A 13,091-nucleotide genomic window follows, 5' to 3' on the forward strand; every position below is an offset into this window, starting at 1 on the left:
CATTCACAACATGAGTGTAAACAATGACACATATTTGTGAGTTTTGTGAAATAATATGTTACCCCCTTTTCTGTATGTGTGTATGTTTTCTGTGTGTGTCTATATGTTTATATATACAGTATGTAATGATAAAACCTTTATAGTAATCGCCAAGAAGGAGGCGGGAACCGGCAATCAACTGAAACTTTAATAATCGAAATAAAGACAAAATAGCGCATCAGCCCCTCACGGACGACTGATGCGCACAAATAAAAATCAAAACACAAACTAAAACCCAGGCCTGGTCCTCTCTCTCGTCCTTCACTGTCGTCGCTCCAGTTTTATATCCCTCCATCTCCTCCATGGGACTCGAGACCGGTGGGTCGAACAGGTGTCGTTCATATGTATATATATTGTGACGAGTCAGCTGCCTCCTCCCTGATTGTCACCGGCACCCCGTCCTAAATCGCCGCCCTTCACCAGGCTCCCGACTGGAGTGGGTGTGTGAGAGGAGGGGCGCTGGGCGAGTCAGGGCTGGCAGTGTGTGATGGGGCACACCTGAAGGAAATGGAGCCTCATCACCGCCGCTGTTTAAAAGCCCAACACGCCTCTCCTCGGGAGACCGGTCTCTTCCCCGTGCATGCACACTGGTGTCCTCGTGGGTCCAGGAAGGGTGCGTTGAGGGACTCCCGCGCCACTAGAGACGTGAGCTGCCAGACCCGCGATCCGGATGAGAACTGCACCCGTTTACACGGCCGTCGGGCCATGATGCAGGGCCGTCCATCCCCTGCCAGCGCCGCGGCCAACGAGAGTGATGCGGCCGCTAGAGGAAGCCATATATATATATATATATATATATGCATTATTATAATTAATATACATGCATTATTGCCTATGTTGCTGTTTATCTTGAATACAAAATGTATACTGTGGTGTAACTCATATATTACATATATGTCATATGCTTGTGCTATTGTGATATTAAGTGATCAGACTTTACGCTTGGTGTGTGACACAGTGGCTGAGGAAATCTCATAAATGTGCAATAAAGGAGGGACTCAAGCCCTACATATCAGAATATCATATATTCTGGATGGGCATTTTTGTCTTGATCCATTCAACAGCAGACCACATGTAATATTTCAGAACTATGTATTTCATATGAAATTTTTGCATGAATCTGCTTTCAGTAAATGAATGGTGCACAGTTAGAGCAGTTGAAGTGTATTTGGTAAATGGATCTCCATTGTGATGGAGGCAGTCTGTGTGGGTCTACTGTGTGCTTCATTTGCTTTCCTTGTGATGTATTGAAGTTCAGACACCCAGACATGTAGCTATAGAAATTTAATGTGCAATTATAAAACATGATTAAATGTTAGATCAAGTAACTTCAAAATAATTTGTTTTTATCACTGCACAAAATCTTCACAAAATGTCAGTGTATTGTGACATTTTAAGACATTTTAATAAAATTTTAACTACTGCATGTCTCCCTTGTGAGAAAGAAGTACACTGAAACATACTTAGAAATTATATTTTGTCTGTATAAGTCTTTTTTCAAGTAAATATTTTTTTAGACCTCTAATTGCATTTTATTTACAATTACTTGCAAATTTATTATTGATTACATTTTAATTAAAAACAATTAGTTGAACATAATAGGCCCTTTTTTGACTCATTTATGTAGGACTATATGTCATAATTTCATAAATAATTCTGTTTGTCTTTGAAATATGATTAAAGTGTACTGCTGATTGAACAGACAAGCATTTATAATAAACTAACATTTTTAGTTTTTAATGTAATATCTGATATTTGTAATTACACCTGCAATTTAATACATTTAAAAGATATATAACTGTTAAACATAAATATAATATTGAATAACACACTACAATTAGAATTATAATCCAGTGTTTTACATTAAGCATGCATCAAAATTACTGCACTTTTTTACTTATTAAAATATTGTCATTTAAAATGTAGATTAAGGTAAAACTTTTGATTTGACATTATTGTGCACTGCACTTCACAATAAGGTGCACAAAGTGCACAAGGTTTTTTGTAATACATTTGTATGATTTGAAGTAAACAACAAGTGCACATTCAATTCACACACACTTCAATACAAAAATACTTCTTTTTAAAAAGAGTAAGACCTGTTAAAATGCAAGGCATGTCAATGTATTTGAAATATATATATATTATGGCGTTTTATGAGTATTTTTTAATGTGTGTGTGTGTACAATGTGTGACTATAAAAGAAAGAGCGAGTGCATGTGTGTGTGTGTGTGTGTGTGTGTGTGAGAGAGCGAGGCTGAAAAGTGTTTTCTAAGACTCAAGAGTGAGCACAAAAGAGATGGTCTGAAAGGCAATTATGATGCTCTGACATGAATAATACCCCGGCCTCTCATGCAGAATGGGAAGGAAAGATGAAAATAGGCTCTGAAAATGTTCTTTGTTACTGTCTAGTCTTCTGCCAATGTTTTGTCATGCTAATGCTCTGCCCTGATAAAAATAGTTTGGGAAAGACGGGCTTGCCTCATGTAAAGCAAGGCGTGAGAGCTCGATTAGGGTGTTAGGAGGGTGAGCACACCTCTTTAAGTCACTGATAACCCATAAACAAATGATGTAGGAAATTCCTCTCATCCTCTGTCAGCAACTCTTTTTTTCTTCTTCTTCTAACACAACCATCTGCGCCGTTTGGATTATACAGCTAATTCTGTGTAAACACTTTCTTTTTATAGAAATCGTATAGTAGTCTCTATACGTATTCTGCACATTGTTATTGTTTGTCTACAAAAGTCAGCATTTGCTTAAATAATATAATAATTTGTGGTGCTTAATTGCAGGGTTATTAACAGGCCCCTCGTCAAACAAACAAAGATGTTTAAAATAATGCACATTCACATGAGATTTAAACCCCATTAAGGTCATTATTGTTTTTAATTTTACTTTGCAATTTAGTTTCATTTTAAACTTGTTACAGCTTATTTTTTAGTTTTATGGACACATTTCTGTGGATGTATGATGGACTATATGTTGCTACCATCAACACTGCACTGTTTTTGAAACATTGATTTGGTTTCTTCACATGCATGATCTTAGCACTTTGATCTTTCAGAAAGCAATAAGGACAAAAGAATACACAATTAAAGTTGTCCATGTGCCTCTGCTATACTCTTCTGAAAGTCTTCTGTGATTGTTTGAAAATCTTTCCTCCAGTAAGCCGTTCGTTGGTGAGTTGAATCAATCTAAGTTGGAAACAAATCATTCTTTGGTGCCATTTCTTTCCAATGGACCACTCAGAAAAACTGATCTAAAACTCAGGATTCAATTACAGACTAAAAGAAATGGCAACAGCAGTTTTACATTCTTTTTTACAAGAAGATATATTCATATTTCATTTGTTTTATTTATTCATTTAGTCCAATAGACAGTAACATGCAATTTTATCTTCGAGAGATATTTCTGCCCAATATATCACATAAAAATGTGTTTTGTTGGCATAAATCAATGTATTTATGTGATCTGGAAGTTTCAATTTGTTAACTTTACTTGAAAAACATTTTCATTAAATAATGTAGTTAAGGTTACTTAGTATATTCAAGTTTTTATAAATTGGCCTTTTAGTTAACTTGAATTTAATAAAACCAGATCATTTAATGTTACATTTTTTAAGGTTCAAATAATTATTATATATATATTTGCCATTTGCTTGTCTGTCACCTCAGAAAAGCTGAAAATAAAACACACAGCCAGTTTGTTATGGGCTGTCTGAGTCTGAAACTGTCATCAAGCAAGCTGTTTCAATCTGCAGCTGGTTTCTATGTAGATGGCTAGCTCTTTAAATAAGACAGACTCCGGGCCATATATGGAGGCCAAGGCAGCAATTCATGTCTTGTATTGACACGCCCCACAGAAGACAGAGGCGGGGTTAGCAGTAGCTCATTATCATTTAAAGAGACATGCACCGAAACGCCTCACTGTGAACAGAGCTGTTCTTGACCAGGTAAAAAGTGTTGTTTTACTCGACCATTGAGGAATTTTAACCAAAGTGTGTTACAGACATTTCATGAACACCCTAAAGACTCGTAACAACTTTTGGAAAATAGACATCCGATGTCCCCTTTAAGAATCTCTTGTTAAATATGGCTCTGGTTGATATCTTGTAAGTTTGAATCTCTGCGTTCTGCTCTGCTTTCTGTTAGTGAGCTCGCTGTACCTCTGAACTGTTTGCTGATGCAGTATTTCTGCATGGAGCTGGCAGCTTTCCATGCTGAATTATTCATTAGAGAGAAATCTACCGAGCCCCTCCCCATCATCTTATTATAAACCTTTTGCATCTTCATCAACTCTTTCACTAGTATTCACTCTGCAGTGATAAACTGCTCTATCTATCTATCTATCTATCTATCTATCTATCTATCTATCTATCTATCTATCTATCTATCTATCTATCTATCTATCTATCTATCTATCTATCTATCTATCTATCTATCTATCTATCTAAAAAAAAGCTTCAAAGCTTTAGTCTTCAACCATTTGAACTACTGATAATAGCAAGACCAGGACAGTTATTTAAAAGGTGTTATTTTGTGAGACTGAACACAAGTCATATAGTGTAAATAACAGCAGAATTATAAAAAAATCTTTTTTTTTTTTGAGTGAAATATCCCTACAGAACTTGGGTGATCGCAGCAGTTCTTAATTCCAGTAAAATAGTGATATGTAGGTAAGGTTTTGATTTATCAAATAGTCGATCCTGATTACTTAGAGATTTATAGTATGTACCATCACACCACCCAAATCCATGGTGCATCATTAGTGATGTCTGGTTCATGAATGAATCAATCTTTTGAACTGGTGCTTTTTAGTGAATCAGATGAATCGGATCTAAATGATCCAAATGATTGACTGAAGCATCTGAAACAGTTTGTGGCTAAAGCACTTCAGATCTACAAGTGTCTCACTTTCAGATGCCTCACAGTCAATGCGACTGGAAATGAGCCGAAATACTGGCATTCAGTATATGAACCAGTGATGAATGAACCCATTCAGTGCTCCAGTTCCTTCAAGGATGAGTGTTTTTATGGTTTCTCATTGTTTGTGTAAAAAGGTGAGCTGATGAAGACTCATTTATTTACTTTATATGCTGCAAAACATCCATGTTTCACATCATTATTGGGTGCTTTAATAATACAATAGTTTATATGTGATGCCTATATAAACGAATCATTGAAACAACCTGTGAATTGGAGTTCCCATCACCACACAGCAGCTGATTAGAGAAGTGCATTAACTTGATTCATGAAGTCTATGTTACAGTGTTAAGGCCCTTTCACACCGGATGCGTAACGAAAAAGCGAAACGAAAAAGCGAATAGTTCGCGTGCGAATAGTTCGCGTCAAAATCATTCACATCAGCCGCGACGCGAATTTGCGATGTCTGTGACGTTCAGAGAGCTTCAACATTCCAAAACTTTCGCGCCGACAGTTGAGAAAATGGACACTTCAACATTATCATCCAGTGAAGACGAGCTTTTCATTTCTTTAAAAGACAGAAAAGAAGGTTTTGGGTGCACCTAGTCCTAAAGAACAGAGAGTTTGAAGGGGAGTATGCCAATCTTGTACAGGAGCTAAAACTTTATCATGGCCGGTTCCGCACTTACTTTCGAATGTCTGTGGGACAATTCGAGGAGCTCCTTCAGATAGTGGCACCGCATCTGACGAGACAAACCACAAACTTCAGGGAACCGATTGATCCGGAGCAGCGTCTGGCAGTCTGCTTAAGGTGAGCTGTCCTCTTAAAAACATCAGCCCATAGAACACACACACAAGTAATCAGAAGATCCGTCATTTTTGCTGGGACGTCACCTTTGTTTCCTTGTATGTGATTGGCTGAAGCCTTTTTGTCGCCTGAAAAGTAAAAAAAAATCGAAAAATCGAAGCGAAAAAAATAAAAGTCGTTTTTTCGCCTCAGCACATTCGCGTTCGGTGTGAAAGCACTCATTACACAAACAGCTGATCAAAAAATAAAACCATCGCGCGAATTATTCGCGCGTCAAAATCGCGTCCAGTGTGAAAGGACCTTTAGTTGTAGTTCAAAAGAGTCAGAGGGCTATTGGTGTTGTCCTCTGCAGGGCAGGTGCTGCTGACTCTGTTTCTCTTTCCCTAAATAGCTCACATGATTATAGTCCCCGTCTGGAGTCGAGACACTAAATTACTTTTGTTTTGCTTTTCTTGTCTCTATACAAAAAGTGCTGATTTGGAGTGGTTCAGGTTTAACTTGTAGAACAGCAGGTGTGTCTGTATGAATGAAAAAGAAAGGATAAGACATTAGCTCATAATGATCATCAGCTCTGTGGGATGTTTCTTACCTCTCATCAGGGGTCAGAGAAGGAAAGAGAACATTAAAATGAAAAAAAGCAACCTGTATCCTATGATGTAATGCATAGCACTTGACTGAACTTGAGCAATATCAAAACCCTTCTCATTATTTGAAAAAATTCACAACATTTATACACAACTGCACTCACTGTGACCCGAGTTTGATTCCCGCCTCGAGGTCCTTTTCTGATCCCTTCTCTCCACCCAACCTTTCCTGTCATCTCTCTACTGTCCTCTCCTATTAAAGACATTAAAAGCCCATAAATATATATTTAAAAAAGAAATATATACATATATAACTGTATTCATCTAGATGCTAACCAAATCACTGAATTAAACATTAAAAACGTGTTTCAGAATTCTGAGATGTTAATTTTTCAATGTTTTCAGTGAATTTTTTTCTTCTCTCCCAGCAGAGACAACTATAAGAAATAATTTGTTGAATTGAATACTATCCGACAGGTCAACTTCTGGCTTGACTAATGGTGTGAATTTGGGGTTATCGGGATTTTGGGATGCTTAAACTACCTGGAGATATTGCAGACTTCTTAGCTTTCATGTTAATATCTGTGTTAAATATGCTGATTACTTTTATTTAGGGCCATTGAACTAATGAAATATAGAAAATGCTCCTACTCTCACTTTTCACTCTTTGTACCCTACAGAAACTATTTGAATGAGAAGCTGCCACCGTCTTTTATTGCATACAGGGAGTCATAGAATGGAGCCTTTATTAGCAGAAGCTAAATATGCACTTTTTTGCATGATTAGAGGCATTGGAAACATCTCACTTTCAACAGAAAAACTATACAAATAAATGTCACACTAGCTACTTTTATTCACACATCCTATAATGCCACTCTGGTGCTGTTATCAAATCATTTAAGAGGTTTGTGTTTTAAGGTTAGTTGTCCTATGTTGTCATTTATTTATTTGTAAAATCAGTTCAATTGCAAGTGATCAAAGAGTTTTTCTATTTTCTCATGATCCTTACTGTGCCTCATCTCTGCATTTTGCGGCTAAAGTTTCTTCCATGTTTTGCATGACAGAAACTTCAGGTTACAGCTTCAGCAAACAAAATAAATATATTACAAAGGCAAAGGTTGAGCGATTTATTCATTTATTCATATTCAAATCATTTTAAGATTTTAAGATTGCAGTAAAATAATGTGATCCTTAAACTGAGCCGGTAATAAATCGGAGTGTTCTCAATAGAATCATCAAATACTTAATGAAATAAGTCCATTAATAACATTGATGGGTTAAATAAGACTTTGTAATTTTGCACATATGTAAAGTTGTTTATACATAAAATATTTACCTTTTAGATGCTGTCAGCATTGTACGTTGGCGTAATATCTTTTAGCTTTCAAAGCGAAAATCATTATAATCCTATCAAGCTTGCATAATAGTTCTCAGAGCGGATTCTCAGAGAATTGATTCCTTTTAAGAAATTTTTCTTGTAACAATAAATGATCCAAGACCAACCTGAGAATCTGAAATGTGCTGTAATCTATAAATCTGTTTCTCTTTTTCATGTTTGTCTGCCTTCTCTCATAACGTGAACTGACTAAGACAAGCGTAGACTCTTTTCATTCATGTGAAGCCATAGATGGGACTCTCTCTTGCTGCTCGGTCTCTCTCTCTCTCTCTCTGTCGCTCTCTCTGTACCTGTCTCTCGTTCTCTCCCTTTACCTCAAGAGTGTGAAGATTTAATGGCTTCTTGTGTTTATGTCGTGTGTCCTTTCAGGCCCACGTCGTTCATCGCTGGCTAATCGATCAGGACAATAGTGTGAGCTCTGAGCTGCCGGATGGCCAGGGAGTGTGGCTCTGTGATGAAACAGTAAATATCTGCAACATATATCTAAAGTTTTACTCTCATATTTATCTATATACATATACATAGTGTATATGGACGTTATATGTCACTAGATATGCTCATTGTTGTTAGTGTTTTTGATGTAGTGGTTCTAATTTCATCCACATTGTTTTCTTGTGAATTTGATTTTGACACCGTAAGGTTTTTGTGTAACATTCAGTTATACTAAACTGTGGTTTTATTTGAGAGTTTCGTATTACTGTTTGGTGTTGTGCTGGCTTTTTTTAAGTAACAGTAGATGTTGTAGTAGTCCAGGCTGGACACTTTTTTTTTCTTAGTTTTTTTCTTTGGTTCACCTTGTCGTTTTATGCGATTTTTTTGGTGGCGTTCAGTTTTTGAGTTCCGTTTTTGTGATGTGTGGATTATTTTTGCGTTTATCAGTGTACTCACAGCATAAAAGAGTCCACGGGAAAAAACTAAAATAATATAACCAACACATCACTTTAACGTGACATAAACTGCATACACAGTATGGGTAGGATATAATAAGGATGAAGTCAAATGAACCTGTTTTACCTGTGGGTTCTTCAGTGTACTTTTCACATGTTTTGATGTGTTGCTCACAAACACTTCACCATGTGAACACATTTGTATCAGACACCTCTGCATGCACTTTGTGTTGATGTTTATACACTATCCACATCTGTCCATGTTGTGCTGTGAGAGCTGAATCTGAGTGGTGAGAGAGGTTCAGTTTTATTTCATCTGTGTTTGTGCTGTACATGTTTTTGTGCTGTGATAGTGCTCATTTAGTGTGTGTGTGGGTGTTGTGTTATGTTGTGGATTTGATGTTTAGTGTAGTGTTAGTGTTTCTGTTTAAAGACTATCTGTGCCTCAGGTAAGTCCGATTTCCAAGTCATCTTCTTATCATAATTCTTAACCATGGTGGGATTTTTGATTGCATTTTTGCATTCAAATTAATTTCATGTCAAAGTAAACTCCAGTTATATATTTATTCATCTTTTTGGTTTAATAAACAAGTCAAATACACCATTTGTACGTTTTGCCTCTTATGGAGCTCCTAATCGGACATTGTGATGAGGTACTTTTGTGACTGAACGTGGTGTCAACACAAATGTTGCAAGTCACAAGCATCAAAATATTTATTGTATTTTATTTTATTTTTTTAAACATCACCTTGTCCTCTCAAGGGCTCCATAGCCTCTAAATGCAGTGTTGGAAATACAATTAGAATTAGAATTATTAATAGAAATTCTAAGTTCTACACAAATTTATATGACTATTTTCAAGCATTTCTGACTGATTCTGACAGGAAATGTGAATAATGTGTAGCAAAAGTAGACTAGGATTTATATAAGTAAATGATATTTAATATTTAGAGACTGGAAGATGTCTACAATGGAAGTGAGTGAAGTGATAGAAATAAACCAGACTTATTATTATTCACAAAGGTGTTCACACTGCAAGTGACGTTAGGTGATGCACCTGAGTAGTTGACACATAGCATGTCTGTGTACTTTTTTTTTCTAAATCAACATCAAGACTATTGGATTAAATTCTGAATGTGATGAGAAGTGTATATTTTTCTGTAACTGGTCACCATTGTTTTGAGGTTTTTCTACAATTCACATTTGACATTTTTGGAAGTTCAAATATTTCATGCAATCTGTCAGTAAATATATTATTATAAAAGCTGCATATATAAATAAGGAAATGGAATTACGTTTACACCTCTGAATAAAAAATAAAACAATGTAATTGCAACTTTTATGTAACAACCTTTTTCTTGCTATTGCATGTTCTAAAATCAGAATATAAAGAATGGGACTTTAATAAAGCAAACCTCACACGTGAACTGCCAAAATAGAGACAACATAATACATGCCCCACCAGAGACTAACACATTTTGGACCCCTGTTACAACACATTAAAGGATACATATGGCTCCGTCCCCAGAGCAGCTTTAGGGCTCTCTGACCACTATCTGGTTCATCTTCTCCGAACATACAAGGAAAAACTTAAATCTGCTAAGCCTGTAGTAAGGACTGTAAAGGATGGACACACCAAGCAGGCTTCAAAGAACTAGCGGCGACAAAAGCTAACAAAGTTGTCGCCTCCCATTGGCAGCGTCGGACCAAAAAGCTGCGCTCGAACACACTGTACAGACTACAGCCAATGGCAAACAAACACGTGCCTTCTGCACATGCGTGAAATGAATTAACTATCTGTTTCAGCAGATTCAATAGTACAGTCATGCACAAAAATATGGACACCCTTGTTAAATATTATCAAAGAAGGCTGTGAAAATGAATCAGCATTGTTAATCCTTTTGATCTTTTATTTTTAAAAATCACAAAAATCTAGCCTTTCATTGGATAATAAGAATTTAAAATGGGGGGGACATCATTACGAAATAAATTTTCCCTATCTGTCAGTCACTACGAGTTATGTCGAACGACATATGGGGTCTCACTTGGGAGACCAATCATCTCTGAGTTTAAGAGAAAACTGTCTGGAGTTTCTGGCAGCGCATCTAGCTTTATGGCGGTTTCTGCCGCTGTTGCTAGACAGGCACGTGTTGGTCTGCACGGACAACACTGCGGCTGTTTCGTACATCAACCGACAGGGCAGTCTACGATCACATCACATGTCTCAAATCGCCCGCCATCTCCTTTTCTGGAGTCAGACGCAGCTTAAGTCACTGCACTACACAAGTATGCATTTCCCCCAGTGAGCCTGCTCGCACAGATGCTGTGCAAGGTCAGGGAGGACGAGGAACAGGTCCTGTTGATTGCGCCTTACTGGCCCACCCGGACCTGGTTTTCGTAACTCAAGCTCCTCGTGACAGCCCCTCCCTGGCGCATCCCCCTTAGGAGGGACCTCCTCTCTCAGGGGTTGGGCACCATTTGGCACCCGCGTCCAGATCTTTGGAACCTCCACGTGTGGCTTCTGGACGGGACGCGGCAGACCTAAGTGAACCCCTCTACGAGGCAGGCCTATGCTCTGAAGTGGAGTCTGTTCATGAATTGGTGTTCTTCTCATCGAGAAGACCCCCGGAGATGCTCGGTCAGAGTTATGCTTTCTTTCCTGCAAGAAAGGTTGGAGCATAGGCTGTCACCCTCCACCCTGAAAGTGTATGTGGCTGCCGTTGCAGCCCATCATGATTTAGTGGACGGTTTGTCCCTGGGGAGGCATGACCTGATTGTAAGGTTCCTGAGGGGTGCCAGAAGGTTAAATCCTCCCAGGACACCCCTGGTTCCTCTCTATTGTTCTGGCAGGACTTCAGAGGGGTCCCTTTGAGCTGCTGGATTCAGTCGAGCTTAAGTTCCTGTCTCTCAAGACAGCGCTCCTGGTCACGCTCACTTCCATCAAGAGGGTGAAGAGAAGTGAAGAGTGCCTTGTGTTTGGGCCGGCCTACTCGCACATTGTCCTGAGACCCCGGCCTGTATACGTGCCCAAGGTTCCCACCACTTCCTTCTGAGACCAGGGGGTGAACCTGCAAGCACTGCCCCTGGAGGAGGCAGATCCAGCATTGGCGTTGCTGTGTCCCATAAGAGCACTTCGCATATATGTGGACCGCACCCAGAGCTTCAGAAGCTCTGAGCAGCTCTTGTTCTGCTTTGGAGGTCAGCTGAAAGGGAAGGCTGTCTCCAAGCAGAGGTTGGCCCACTGGATGGTGGATATACCATTCCCAAGGCGAGCCGTGCCCCCTGGGGGTGAAGGCCCACTCCACACGGAGTGTGGCCTCCTCCTATGCGCAGGCGCATGGCGCCTCTCTGGCAAACATCTGTCAAGCTGCGGGCTGGGCAACACCTAACACCTTTGCGAGGTTTTACAACCTTCGTGTAGAGCCAGTTTTCTTCCCATTATTACCCATGTGTTGGGTAACAGGTAATTGGCTGGAAGGGCTGGCTGGGTGTCACACTTGCTGCGCCATTCCCCCAACACAGGGATGCGAGCACCTTTCTTCTCCCAGTAGAGTTGCCCGGTTGGCTTACCCTGGTCGAGCATCCTCCAGCACCTTCGGCGGTCAGACTTGGTGGAGCAGTCTGTCGCCAGGCCCAATACTGGTGTTAGCATGCCCGGAGCTCCGGTCAGCTCCTGTACTGGGCTAGGTGTCCATATGGCTTGATTTCCTACAGGTAATCCCATATGTGTATTCTTCCACGGTAAGGTTTCCCTCTTGGCAAACCCGTGTCTTCCCTTGACAGACCCGCTATGTCAGTCTCTTCTAGCAGTTGTTCCATCCCTACTCTAAGATAGGGATGTTGCCTATTTATACCTGTGGGCACGGGGAGTGGCTCAGGTAAGTTAAATCCACTAGCCAATTTTTATAGGTGTTTTCTCTTAAACTCAGAGATGATTGGCCTCCGAAGTGAGACCCCATATGTCGTTCGACAAAACATCTCTGTTCCCTTCATCAGGGAACAAGGGTTACATGCGTAACCGAGACATTTTTCTCTAATACACATTGGCCACAATTAAGGACACCCTTTTTTAAACCTCCATTTGCCAGTTTAACAGGTCTTAATTTTCACCTATAATGCCTGATGAGGTTAGAGAACACCTCACAAGAGATTAGATACTATTCCTTCATCTAAAATCACTTCAGACCCTTAGATTCCCAGCTCCATGTTGGTGGTGCTGCTCTTCAGTTCACCACACTCATTTTCTATAGGATTCAGGTCAGGGAACTGGAATGGCCATAGCAGAAGCTTTTGTGCCCAGTGAACAATTTTTGTGTTGTTTTTGAGGTTAGTGTTTGGATTATTGTACGGTTGGATTGTACGATTATTGTATGGTTTTTTTTATCTGTTGTTATTTGATAGAATCAAAGATGCCATGTATCTAAACAAGATGTCAAGAACCTTCAGCAGAAATAT

The 13,091-nt window shown here is 39.2% G+C and overlaps 1 protein-coding gene across 4 annotated transcripts in view; it reads left to right on the forward strand.

Annotated features, from left to right (window-relative positions):
* The window catches only part of LOC132132257 (ankyrin-1-like), a 128,880-nt gene that overhangs the window by 19,534 nt on the left and 96,255 nt on the right, over window positions 1–13,091 (forward strand). For 3 of the 4 annotated variants that reach the window (XM_059544623.1, XM_059544632.1, XM_059544679.1), the window contains exon 2: window positions 8,119–8,211. The exons of the other annotated variant lie outside the window; for it this stretch is intronic. In XM_059544623.1, coding sequence (XP_059400606.1) covers window positions 8,119–8,211 — 93 coding nt within the window. The remainder of the gene's footprint in view (window positions 1–8,118; window positions 8,212–13,091) is intronic. 4 annotated transcript variants of the gene reach the window in all.

The sequence above is a fragment of the Carassius carassius genome, chromosome 4 (assembly GCF_963082965.1).
Source record: "Carassius carassius chromosome 4, fCarCar2.1, whole genome shotgun sequence".
Classification (NCBI taxonomy): Eukaryota; Metazoa; Chordata; class Actinopteri; order Cypriniformes; family Cyprinidae; genus Carassius; species Carassius carassius.